Source organism: Ranitomeya variabilis, chromosome 1, assembly GCF_051348905.1.
Source record: "Ranitomeya variabilis isolate aRanVar5 chromosome 1, aRanVar5.hap1, whole genome shotgun sequence".
In the NCBI taxonomy this organism is placed as follows: Eukaryota; Metazoa; Chordata; class Amphibia; order Anura; family Dendrobatidae; genus Ranitomeya; species Ranitomeya variabilis.
The window spans coordinates 272,404,247-272,417,166 of NC_135232.1; the positions used below are offsets into that span (position 1 = coordinate 272,404,247).

At 43.2% G+C, this 12,920-nt stretch overlaps 1 protein-coding gene across 11 annotated transcripts in view; it reads right to left on the reverse strand.

The window, feature by feature from the left end:
• DEPDC5 (DEP domain containing 5, GATOR1 subcomplex subunit) overlaps positions 1-12,920 on the reverse strand; it is a 171,723-nt gene that overhangs the window by 14,103 nt on the left and 144,700 nt on the right. For 5 of the 11 annotated variants that reach the window (XM_077294177.1, XM_077294169.1, XM_077294150.1 and 2 more), the window contains 10 exons: positions 12,128-12,295; positions 11,826-12,045; positions 11,619-11,740; positions 11,171-11,270; positions 10,933-10,995; positions 9,657-9,793; positions 2,124-2,207; positions 735-867; positions 544-652; positions 197-427 (listed from right to left, as the gene is read on the reverse strand). In XM_077294177.1, coding sequence (XP_077150292.1) covers positions 197-427; positions 544-652; positions 735-867; positions 2,124-2,207; positions 9,657-9,793; positions 10,933-10,995; positions 11,171-11,270; positions 11,619-11,740; positions 11,826-12,045; positions 12,128-12,295 — 1,367 coding nt within the window. Of the gene's footprint in view, positions 1-196; positions 428-543; positions 653-734; positions 868-2,123; positions 2,208-9,656; positions 9,811-10,932; positions 10,996-11,170; positions 11,271-11,618; positions 11,741-11,825; positions 12,046-12,127; positions 12,296-12,920 lie in introns of all 11 variants that reach the window. The other 6 variants (XM_077294210.1, XM_077294133.1, XM_077294186.1 and 3 more) reach the window with 4 other exon arrangements.

Consider the following 12,920-nt stretch of genomic DNA (forward strand, 5'->3'; position numbering starts at 1 on the left):
GACGCTGGTATGTCATTGTCTGGAGGAGAGCCTTTTTTATACTAAGTGTTTGGACTATTTGAATAAAAAAAAAAAAAAGTATAAAACTAGTTTTTATGTTAACCACACAACATATCAAGGCAACAGATGGTCCACAGGAGATCATTCTCTTGGACCTAGCACTCCATCAGCTCCTCTGCCCGCTACGGGCAGCTACCTAGCAGCGCTGCGGCCTGGCTCCTTCCTCCGAAGCTGCGGCTGAAAGAGCTGTGCCTACTTGCATAAGAGGCAGGTCGACTGGGCAACCAAGGCAACAAAAATGGTGGGAGTTCAGAATGTAGTAGTTCCTCTTCCACTAGTGCCACCTCAACCCATTTCCGCTGGAAAGCAGTAAAATCTTCCATTGCAGCAGAATGCCATGTGCTCGGCTGTGGCAGGTTTGATGCTGCTATGACAAAGAAACAGTTTAGAACAATTGTATAAAGATAGACAGTGACTGTAAGCCAGAAAATAAATGTAAATTCTGGAGTAATCCACTACTGAATCAGATGATCATGTTACTACCTTTATCAGGATCTTTTTCAGGAGAAATCCTATAAAGGTAAAATCCGTAAATGAAGGTTCTTAGGGTTTCACCTGAGGCATGCATTATGTACTGATCATCCAGCATCTTCTGCAAAACATTAAGCAGAGCTGTGAGAAAAGACCATCTCAAAAGTGTGTTAGTAGTGGTCATAGGAAAATAGGTTTCTTACTTGCATGATGTCCATGGCCATCACCTGACTCTGCACCCAGCTTATGTTATTGACCAGCCAGTGTACAACCTCAGCACTGATAAAGCAGCATGGAGGCAGACCCTTCTGTTCAGACAGCAGCGAAATACCGGTACTAAGAGAAAAACACAAACTAGAATGCTTTCTGACATTAAATCTCATTTCTTATTAAAACTGCACATGGCTACATTGAGATGATACAATACAGTACTATAAAAAGGGGCAAATTGGCTTGCTCATGTCACTGGGACACTGTATATACTACTTTAGCTACTGGATACCTCTGAACGTCTCAGATCCACATAATTTATTGATATCCTACTCATTTTAGCAGATAACACTGACTACCATTTGCCTCAGCATACATGGAGCACAATTTTCATGTCGACATGTTTATGTATCTCGTGTGGTACATTGGACAGATTTATGGAATTGATCCTGAAGATTGCTCTATCCAGACGTAACGCCCATTTAAAGTCATTACCGAGCCAGGTGGTTCAATACCGGATTTCCGGAGCTAATCTGAAGCTCGTCAAAAATAATTTTTCTGTTTATGAGGAATTATGACGCATATGTTAAATAATACTTTCTAGTTGCTCATGTGATCTGTGTGACTTCATAGAATCAAAAATGATTCATTTTCACCTCTCATTTGGCAGTTTCTAGTCTATTATTAGACCAGGTCATCACACTGATGTGCCAATTTAAATAAGGTTTGGTTGTCTTATAAAACCTCTGGCAATAAGCTGATAAAGTGTTCCATCATTAATGACTTACAGTTTCCTACAGTACAACCAACGGGGAAATTAAAGTGATCCTGTTGTTTAAAATATTAACCTGCATATATTAGATTATTCTGCATATTAATAGAGTTCTGATGCTGCCTGTCTGCCTTACTCAACTGGGAGGAAATTAAGTTTATTCCTCTTGTGAGCCGCTGGCTTTCAGTCACAGAGGCGTGCCTGGAGCAGCTACTGTGACTGTGATTGACTCTGCACGGATGCCATATAATGTGTCAGTGTGCTGCAGTGAAAAATACTGACAGCACAAGTATGACAAAACAAGAAATGAGACCTAAGGTTACGTATAGGTCATCAAGCTTCACTTAATTAAAAAAAAAAATTAAAAATTCTGTGAAAGTTGCAAATGAGTGTATAAATTTCACATGCACCATAATTTGCACATTTTATGTGCTAAAGAACTGAATAACACTTTATGGGTCAAGTATGAAACAGCCAATAAAAACAGTTTTATTTAAAACTACATAATGGCATCACTAAGACATCTGAACAGATCCATAAAGATTGTCTTGTATTTAGAACAAAAAGTTATCTAAATTCCATTTTTTATCCCAGGACTTGAGGCACCTACCTAGGGTGTTTCATAGCTTCCAGAATCTCACTTAAGCTTGCACTGGAAGGCAGCGTGCTCGGACCACCAGACACCTGTGACGCACTAACAAAAAATTATAAGGGTTAGAAACAAATTTTATTAAATCCCATTTCTCTATCTCTTCATTGGGGGACACAGGAAACCATAGGTGTATGCTGCTGCCACTAGGAGGCTGCCACTATGCAAATAAAAATGTTAGCTCCTCCTCAGTAGTGTACACCCCACCGACCGGGGCCATGCTGGTCAGTTTAGCTTAGTGTCAGTAGGAGATGGACACGGGTCGTTAACTAGACCCATATCTACCTCAGCTTTCGTTATTTCTTTTCAGATGGATCTTCTTACCTCTGGAGGGATACAGTGTGAACAGTCACAACTGTACTCCCACGTAGAGACTTTTGAGTACGGAATGTACTGCCACCACGTATCCTCAAAGGTCTAGCCGGCAGAACCTCAACCCCTAACACATGAAGCGTGTTTAGGTGATATGAACATCGGTCCTGGCCCCGTCTCCTAACCACTCACCCACCAGAGCCTGTGGGTTTCAGGAGGTATGGACGTCCCACGACCCCTGAAGGCTCGGACATCTAAGGATGCTATCAGGAATGTAGAGGTACTTCCTTTTCCTTCCTTCTTTTCTGAGGAGCTGAGAAGAAGCTAAGGGATGTTTTGTTTCCCCTCACCTTCCCCTGTGTCCTTTTTTTTCCATAGAGTCTGAGGGTTAGAATAGTCTTATACCTCTGGGTGGGGTTTCCTTGTAGCAGGCTCCCAAAGGGATAGTTAGTCCTTTGGGTCTATAGGCCCCCTTTGTGGGAGCTACTTGAGGCAGGAACGATGGGCACAGTTTTTTTTCGCTGCATTTTTAAGCTGCATGCTGCTCCCGTCTCACCGGCCTGCTTTACTAATTTAGATCCCGACTTCAGTGTGGCATAGTCGCATTGGTTAGCTTTTCTCCCGTCCGTTGCAGGCATGCTCCCCTTCCTCCCTCAGTGGCACAGAAGCTGTGCGCCCTTATTTTTTATTTGAAGGTCCTTCTCTCCCTTCTTACAGTCGCCATCTGCCGACACCTGGACCCAGAAGGCGGCGATTTCTCAAGGTAACACAGGCACTCCTCCTGCATCTCCATGCAACCCCTCTCCTTTATGCCAGTGTTACACTGCTCTAGGCAGAGGTGAGCTTCTCCTAGCCCTTCACTACTGCAGTGTTTTGGACCGACTTCCTCCTGAGAAAAGACGGTATCCTCCAGCAGTGTCTGCTGTGGCTCAGTGGACAAAAAAAAAAAAGCTGACCACAAATCGCTGGCTCAAGGGTTTGAACTCAGGAGACAGTAGAGTTTAGTCCCTCTGATCCCTAGCTGGCTGTTCTACCTTCAGGAGAGATGATAGGACAGGACATATTTCAAGACAGACTTCGTGGTGCGGCTTACTACACAGCCAGACGCAAGACTTTTATTCTGACTAATGCCATCGGGTATCCAGACCTGGACCGCAACACAGAATCTGCTCTCTCCAATACTCTTTCTCCAGGGTTCTCTCCACGGTGAGTCAGTTGCAGGATACTCTGAGCAGATTGTACACAAGAAGAGGTGTAGCGGGCACCACAAAAAATGAAAAAATCGGGATCAACCATATGCATATATAAGAAGCATGAAACACTAAACAAGAAAGAGGATATGCATACTACTGGGATCAACCAGAAAATAATTTTACATGTGACGGAATAGTACGTCACATGTCGGGACCCCCGCTTTGATGTGCGCTCCGGCGGTGAGCGCACATCAAAGTCGCGACATGTCAGCTGTTTTTTACAGCTGACATGTGCGCGCAATAGCGGCGGGTGAAATCGCGATCACCCGCCGCTATTAACTAGTTAAATGCCGCTGTCAAACGCAGACAGCGGCATTTAACTACCGCATCCGGCCGTGCGGCCGGATATGAGCGCATCGCCGACCCCAGTCACATGATCGGGGGTCGGCGATGCTCCTCCATTGTAACCATAGAGGTCCTTGAGACCTCTATGGTTACTGATTGCCGGTGGCTGTGAGCGCCCCCCTGTGGTCGGCGCTCACAGCACACCTGCAATTCTGCTATATAGCAGCGATCTTATGATCGCTGTTATGTAGCAGAGCCGATCGGGCTGTGCCTGCTTCTAGCCTCCCATGGAGGCTATAGAAGCATGGCAAAAGTAAAAAAAAAAAGTTTTTAAAAATGTGAAAAAAATAAAAAAAATATAAAAGTTTAAATCACCCCCCTTTCGCCCCAATCAAAATAAATCAATAAAAAAAACCCCCAACCTACACATATTTGGTATCGCCGCGTTCAGAATCGCCCGATCTATCAATAAAAAAAAAGCATTAACCTGATCGCTAAATGGCGTAATGAGAAAAAAATTCGAAACGCCAGATTTACGTTTTTTTGGTCGCCACGACATTGCATTAAAATGCAATAACGGGTGATCAAAAGAACGTATCTACACCAAAATGCTATCATTAAAAATGCCAGCTCGGCATGCAAAAAATAAGCCCTCACCTGACCCCAGATCACGAAAAATGGAGACGCTACGGGTATCGGAAAATGGCGCAATTTTGTTTTGTTTTGTTTTTTGCAAAGTTTGGAATTTTTTTTCACCACTTAGGTGAAAAATAACCTAGTCATGTTAGGTGTCTATGAACTCGTACTGACCTGGAGAATCATAATGGCAGGTCAGTTTTAGCATTTAGTGAACCTAGCAAAATAGGCAAGCAAAAAACAAGTGTGGGATTGCACTTTTTTTGCAATTTCACTGCACTTGGAATTTTTTTCCCGTTTTCTAGTACACGACATGCTAAAACCAATGATGTCGTTCAAAAGTACAACTCGTCCCGCAAAAAATAAGCCCTCACATGGCCAAATTGACGGAAAAATAAAAAAGTTATGGCTCTGGGAAGGAGGGGAGCGAAAAACGAAAACGGAAAAAGCTCCGGGGGTGAAGGGGTTAATACAAAAAACACAAAGCAAGGTAGAACATACATTTAAAAACATTTAAAATCCAAAAAACAAACACATGGTCAATACACTATGTGCAAAACCCCCAGCAGATGGAACACAAATACCAACCAGCACCCAATAAATTACAATATATCAAACAAATGGCATTTGTATATACATGTCCAATCAAAAACCGCCCATCTGCTATCGGCTATACCCTACCTATATCCTGCAAATGGACCACACAATAGTGTAAGGAACCGGACACAAATTTCATATCCTAGGCATAGTTACCAAAGTCGTGCCCCACCAAGGCATGTGCCATGAGGTAGTTAATAGGCGTAACCCCCAAACCTGGGAGCAAAGCAAATACTAAGGTCCAGGATCCCAAAAATAAAACTCACAAAGATAGGCGCCAGGTAGAGATGCAGCAGGCGTGAAGACCCCACGCGTATCGACGCTATGTAAACGTCTTCATCAGGGGAGATATCTCCCCTGATGAAGACGTTTACATGGCGTCGATACACGTGGGGTCTTCACGCCCCCCCAGCACGAGCACCTTTACTAGTATCTTTACTGCTGCATCTCTACCTGGCGCCTATCTTTGTGAGTTTTATTTTTGGGATCCTGGACCTTAGTATTTGCTTTGCTCCCAGGTTTGGGGGTTACGCCTATTAACTACCTCATGGCACATGCCTTGGTGGGGCACGACTTTGGTAACTATGCCTAGGATATGAAATTTGTGTCCGGTTCCTTACACTATTGTGTGGTCCATTTGCAGGATATAGGTAGGGTATAGCCGATAGCAGATGGGCGGTTTTTGATTGGACATGTATATACAAATGAAATTTGTTTGATATATTGTAATTTATTGGGTGCTGGTTGGTATTTGTGTTCCATCTGCTGGGGGTTTTGCACATAGTGTATTGACCATGTGTTTGTTTTTTGGATTTTAAATGTTTTTAAATGTATGTTCTACCTTGCTTTGTGTTTTTTGTATTAATAAAATTATTTTCTGGTTGATCCCAGTAGTATGCATATCCTCTTTCTTGTTTAGTGTTTCATACTCTGAGCAGATTGCAGCACACCTACCATGTACACTACGGTAGATTGAAGCAGTCATCTTTTCAGTGCATTAGACGTGTCTGCTGCAGTGGTACTGGTGTTCTGTATCATATTCAGGTGAGTCAGAAGCACTCTCCTTCATGTTCCTCACATTCGATTGCCGAAGTGCAATCCGGGATTTAGAGGCGGCACCTACCAGATACATTTAGTCGATATCTGCCATCTTTCCAGTGATTCAGACGTGCCTGGGGTTGACTGCTGCATCTGTCATGGTATTCTGTCCCATAGTCAGGTGAGACAGAAATACCCTCTATCATGTACCTCAGGGTCATTTGCAGCATCTGCCTACGCTCTCTTCTGCTCACCAATCAGTGAAATCAGAGGTACCTGGTATTCATCACTTCTGGTTGGCTGTTGCAACGGTACTAATCCGCTTGCAGATGAGTCAGACACACCTTTTACTACAAGTCTCGTGGTCATTAACATCTGTGGTCTTTTTCAGTGGGACAGACATTCTACCATGTATCACACTGTTGTTCGCAGCAGCAGCATAAGTGGCCAGTCCACTTTCAGGTAAATCAGACACGCAGGTGTCAAGTACCGGATGACTAGGTTTTTTCAGCCTTGCACTTTACCCTGAAAGCGGCACCCTAGGTGCCTTTCCTCACCTTTTGGTTATTCGAGCCTACTGGTAACTATCCAGTAGGTCAGTTTACTCTTACAGACACCAGATAAAGCCTTGAGCACAAGCAACTATGAACTCCGGGATTTGGTTTCCGAAAGTTGCAAGAACAAGTTTCCCCCTCTTACAGGGATTGGATCTTACTCCGCACAAGCATCGACCAGTGTACGAAGGATGCTCCAGGCCTGGATCGGATGAGGAGAATGATGATAACAGGTTTCGTCCTTTGGCAAAAATAGTTGTGACTCATGCATAGGTAAGTGGGTCCACACACAAGAATCCTTGCCCTGTCCCAGATAGTCCAGGACCGATTAGGTCACCCAGAACGTCATAATGATGGTTGTTCCTTTCGTCAGTCGTTTTATTCTGGATGCTATGTGCTGCTTCCCAAGGTCAACTTTCCATGGATTTGGCTGGTCTCCTCACATGGATGTGACATACTTCAGTTCTTCAGGGGCTTTTCCCCCCAATTTCTCCCTGTTCGGAGTAGGGCTGTATCCATCTTTCTTTTCAGGCTCGACTTCTCATACACTATTCCAATGCCAATCTTGACAACTATTTCCATTGTCCCTTATGACTATCCTCATCCCAGTATGCTTGAGTTTAGCTTCCTGATTGATCCGAGTCTGTGGAGTTATCCATGGCAGTCTACGTTCTACCTACTTAGACAGGCAAGGGGGTTGTCTCTTCAGACAGTTCTTTTTTTATGAGCCGCTTGTTGATGAAACAGAACCCGAATCGCTCTGAAGAGATTCTGAGTACTACACGAGGTTTCCTTCGGTACGGACTCAGTGTTTTGCTCTCCAGTATGTTCACAGTAGCCTACTTTCAAGTTTTTTCCTTGTTATTTCAATTTAACGGTCTCCATCCTTTTTGTGGCCTGCAAGTGAAACCGCAGGATCCAAACTGGGTCCTCCAGTCAAGGAGTAAACACGATCTACACAGGGAATCCCCCTTTCTCTCCTCCCTGGGTTGATTCAGGATCATAGTTGTCACTTAACCCCTTAGGGCTGCTTCTCTGTTTTCCTTTCAGGGAAACCAGTTTCTCTTTTCATTGGTTTGCTTTTTCCTGTGGGGAGTGCACGCTTCCTTGATTCCTAGTGGCTTTACCGGGTGTCTTTGGGATAGCCCACCTCAGGTGGCGGTCATTTTCCTGCGTTCCTTCTTGTCTTTCTAGCAATTTTCCCAGATTCCTTAGTAACTGGACAAAGGCGTCTGAGCGTTCCTTCCGTCGAGAACAGTTTCTTCGGATGCTCAAATTCACCTGTTTGCGTCTGGACAGTCATTATCTTTTGTCTTCCTTAGGGTATGTGCACACGTCCGGATTTCTTGCAGAAATTTCCTGAAGAAAACCGGAAATTTTCTGCAAGGAATCCGCATTTTTTTTTTGGGTTTTTTTGGGGTTTTTTTAGCACTCTGCAAGCGTAATTAGCTTGCAGAATGCTAAAGTTTTCCAAGCGATCTGTAGCATCGCTTGGAAAACTGACTGACAGGTTGGTCACACTTGTCAAACATACTGTTTGACAAGTGTGACCAACTTTTTACTATAGATGCAGCTTATGCAGCATCTATAGTAAAAGATAGAATGTTTAAAAATAATTAAAAAAATAAAAAAAATGCTTATACTCACCCAGACGATCTCCTCAGCGGCGTCCGTTCCTCTTCCTATAGCTGGTGTGTGCGCGCAGGACCTTCCATGACGTCGCGGTCATGTGACCGCTCACGACCAATCACAAGACAGTGACGTCATCACAGGTCCTTCACCGCACACCAGCTATAGGAACCGAAGCGGCAGCATGCAGCGGTGAGGCGGGAACACTGCGGGGACATCGAAGGGGAGTATAGGACCAATTATATGGTGCCCAGTCAGTGGAGGAGAGTCTCCTCTCCTCCACCCTGGGTACCAACCGCACATAATCTGCTTACTTCCCGCATGGTGTGCACAGCCCCGTGCGGGAAGTAAGCAGATCAATGGACTCCCAGGTGTGCGGAATCCCCGCAATTCCGCATTTTTAATGAACATGTTGCTTTTTTTTTCCGCGATGCGATTTTTTCGCGGAAAAAAATCGCAACATTTGCACAAAAAATGCGGAATACACTGTATATAATAGGAGGCATATGTTAGCGTTTTTTTCGCGGTTTTATAGCGGAAAAAACGCGGAAAAAACGCAAAAAATCCTGACGTGTGCACATAGCCTTACTTCTCTCGGCTTCTGGACGAACAGCTTCCCGCAGCATTCTTTCTAGGGTTCCTATTAACAGATCTCTAAGCTGTTGTTCTCTGTTACATTTTTGCCTTTCCTTCTGCCTTCCAGGCATTTTTTGCCTGGGTAGTAAGGTATTTTCCATATTACAGAGGCCAGTCTCTGTCCTGCAATTCTCACATCTGCTCGTGTTTTTGACTACTTCTTGTAGTCTTCCCACCCTTGGGTACTGCTTTGGGACGTCCCATGGTTTCCTGTGTACCCCAATGAAGCGATAGAGAAAAGTAGATTTTGGGTTCTTAACGTAAAATATCTTTCTCGGAGCTTTCATTGGTGGACACAGCACCCACCCTTTTTTTCTAATAATTCCGGTTAGGTTGCTTCTCCTACTGCTTTGATACTAACTAACCAGCTTGGCCCCGGGTCGGTGGAGGGTACACTATTGAGGAGGAGCTAACTTTTTTTTATTAGCATAGTGTCAGCCTCCTAGTGGCAGCAGCATACACCCATGGTGCCTGTGTCCCCCAATGAAAGCTCAGAGAAAGATTTTACGGTAAAAACCCAAAATCTACTTATCCAAAATACTGTAATGTCATACCTTGACTCAGCTGAGGGAAGCTGCTGTTCTCCCATGTTCCCCACAGCATGGTTAAGTGCTCTATCCTGGGAGGTGTTGTTTGTTACTAAAGCATTATTCCCATCAGCGTAAGGAGATGCGCCTTGGTCAATGGAAATCTGCCAGACATCAAAAGCTTCCAAATTTAGAATAAGCAGCAGAGAGACAAAAAAAAGAAAGGTGCAGACTAGGTAAATGTAATATTGCCCTACTCTGTACAAACATTCTGCCAGTCATTTTTCACAAAGTGCATTTCATTATTAATTGCATGGCCAACCCAAGTTCACATTACAATTACATCAGCCACCTAATGTGGCACTGTACTTGGGACGGGATAATCAGGAATAAAAAAACTTTTATGGGCTTATCTGCTCATGTTAGTGAGTTCACTTTATGGACAAAAGTGTTGGGACACCTGCATATTACACCTGCGGGAGCTTTTATGATATCCCATTCTAAATTCATAGGCATAAGCCCCAGGCCTCCACAGTGAATTTTCATTTTTGCGATTTCATTTTCTATTCTCCTTCCAAGAGCCATAATTTTTTTTTATTTTCCAGTCGACATCGATATATAAGGGCTTGTTTTTAGAGGAACAAGTAAAAAAAAAAAACAAAAAAAAAAAACCCGAAGTTTATAGAAAAATAAAAAAAAAAATATGTATCACCATTTCTCGAGACGCAAAACATTTTTACTTTTCCACTTTTAAATTCTTCGAGTCTCAGCGCTCTGTGACCCCACACTATAATTTTATGTGGCCTATAATTCATCTTCCGTAATCTGGTGTTCAGTATTGCAGAAATTCCACTAAATAAGGATAGAGGAATTTTGAGAAAGTACAGACATTTCATGGAATGATAGTGATAGCGAGCGGCTGGATGTTCTACACCTGTGACCTTAAATTCCATGTTTCAGACGTATGTATAGTGTATAAAGCACATATAGAAACATGCACAACTATACACTTACATGCAAAGTATAACACATGTCAGTATAAACACGGCATGCAAGTATGTGTTATTCCAATGATGTGTTTGTCTGGAACATGCTCTTGTATACTAAATTAAATGACACACATACATAAAATGCAAGATATGAATGACAAAACGCTTCATATAAAGATAAGAAAAACTTGTTATTGTCGAGCATCATTAAGTGAAATATAAGGACATAGGCATTACAGTATTATATAGCTAACACTTACACAGGTCCATGCAAAAAGGTATGCTGGCAAACTCCTTTTTCACCAGACACTAACCTGTGGGTTGAAGGAAGGTGTAGTGCGTGGACTACGCACAAAATCCATAAAGAAGGTCCCGTCCTGAGAGGGAAGCGATAGCGCAGACAGGCATAAAGAGAGGTAGTGACAGAGTGAGCAGACTACCATAAGTTTGAAAGACCAACAAGAATTGGAAAACTAGGCGCACCCAAAATGTAAAAGTAATGGTGAAAGATATGCAAAATTCTCTTTCCACATACTACACCTTTTTACCCACCTTGCGAGGGCTGTCCACATATGTCGGGGTGACAACAAAGTCTGTGGCTTGACATGATGTCTTCACAGCATGCACTAAAGATTGCTGCTCTCCTAAGCTTCTGAAAGCGAATAGTCAACGCATGTGTTAGGCTTCATTCACATTAATACGATGTCCAGTGAGCAGTGTGTCGGGTTCTCCAACGGAAACCTTGAAAGAGCCCTAACGAAGCCATTCACTTGAGTGAGTGAATTGCCAGGTTTTTGTACAAGTCTGAAAAAGACAAATACTGGCAGGACAAAGAGCAGAGTGTCCAAACTGCCTCCATATGCTTATTTCAAGTGAATGACTCCATTGAAATACTGTTTTTTGGGGATTCTGACAAACTCCTACGTAGTACTCGACAGAGAGCACTGAATTAATGTCATCAATCCTTAGACATGATGTATAAACTAGGCCAAGAACCTACTTTTGATTCGCCTCCATCTCTAGCAGAGCTGATAGTGCAGAGGTTCCTTTCTTTCCAACTGGTGGTCCAGGAGGTTCTGGTGGATGAGGGGGGAGCTGTAAACCTTTCATACCTGCTCCCTTCTAGATAAAAAAAAAAAATACAACTTCAATAACATGACAGTCATGTAGTTCTGGGATCCTTTACAGAAGATTACTTGAGCTTTACCCTGATCATTCGGTCTGATCTGTGACGTCGTCGAATGCGATTTAGTCCCTCTACAAATCGCAAAAAGCCATCCAACAATTGACCTTCCTCTTGTTCCGATCTAGGCCGATCACCATATAGATCACATCGTTGCTCCCCTTCAGTAATCCGTTTAGTAGGTCCCACACAAGAGGGGAGAAGTAGGAAGCGCGTGCGCCAAAATTTCAGCGACTCAATCAGACTGAAAAGGGTAAGAGCATTGAGAGTTCATGAATATTTTCCTTACTAACTAAGCAAAAGCCTTTGTCACATATGTCTTTTACCTGAAATCTTCTGAACCAGCAGAGCAGATGTATTGGTCTAAATAATTCCATTTGTAATCCTCCAGTCGCTCATGGAAAAATTCTACCCAGCTAGGCACAAAGTCACTGCCAGAGTGCGAAGGGCACAAGTTGTATGTATAACTAATTTGGGCAGATTCATAAGGATATCTGTGGAAATGAGAATTGAAAACATTGTCACACACTGAAATTCAAAGCTGTTTAGTACATGCTGCCATAATCCCATGGAAGATCATCGGTCTATTTCTAAAAGTGTCTAAAAGCTGCAGGTTAAATGACAGTATTGACCAGCCATGCAGGAGTAAATGTGAGGTCATATAACAGACCAGTTAGCCATCAGGTCACCTACTGATCGGCAGAATGAAGAACTTTTATCCCAGTTAGGACATGTCCACACATTCAGCATTTGGTCAGTATTTTACATTAGTATTTGCAAGCCAAAATCAGGAGTGGAACAATAAAAAGCGGTGAAGTGTTTCTATTATACTGTTCATCTGATTATTATTAGGCTTCTGATTTTGGCTTACAAATACGGATATAAAATACTGACCAAATACTGAATGTGTGAACATGTCCTAACTGGCTTTAGAGGCAGCAGTGCACACGCTCAACTGCAGCTCCATTCATTCCCTATTGGGCTGACGAGCGCTGTTCTTGGCTTTTATAGCAGCCCCATACTATGGAGTGATGTGTTGGTGAAGCATTCAACCTAACACTCCATTTTGTAATAAAAATTCCCCGATTTGATGATCAGTGGGTTTCCTAGAGGTGGAAC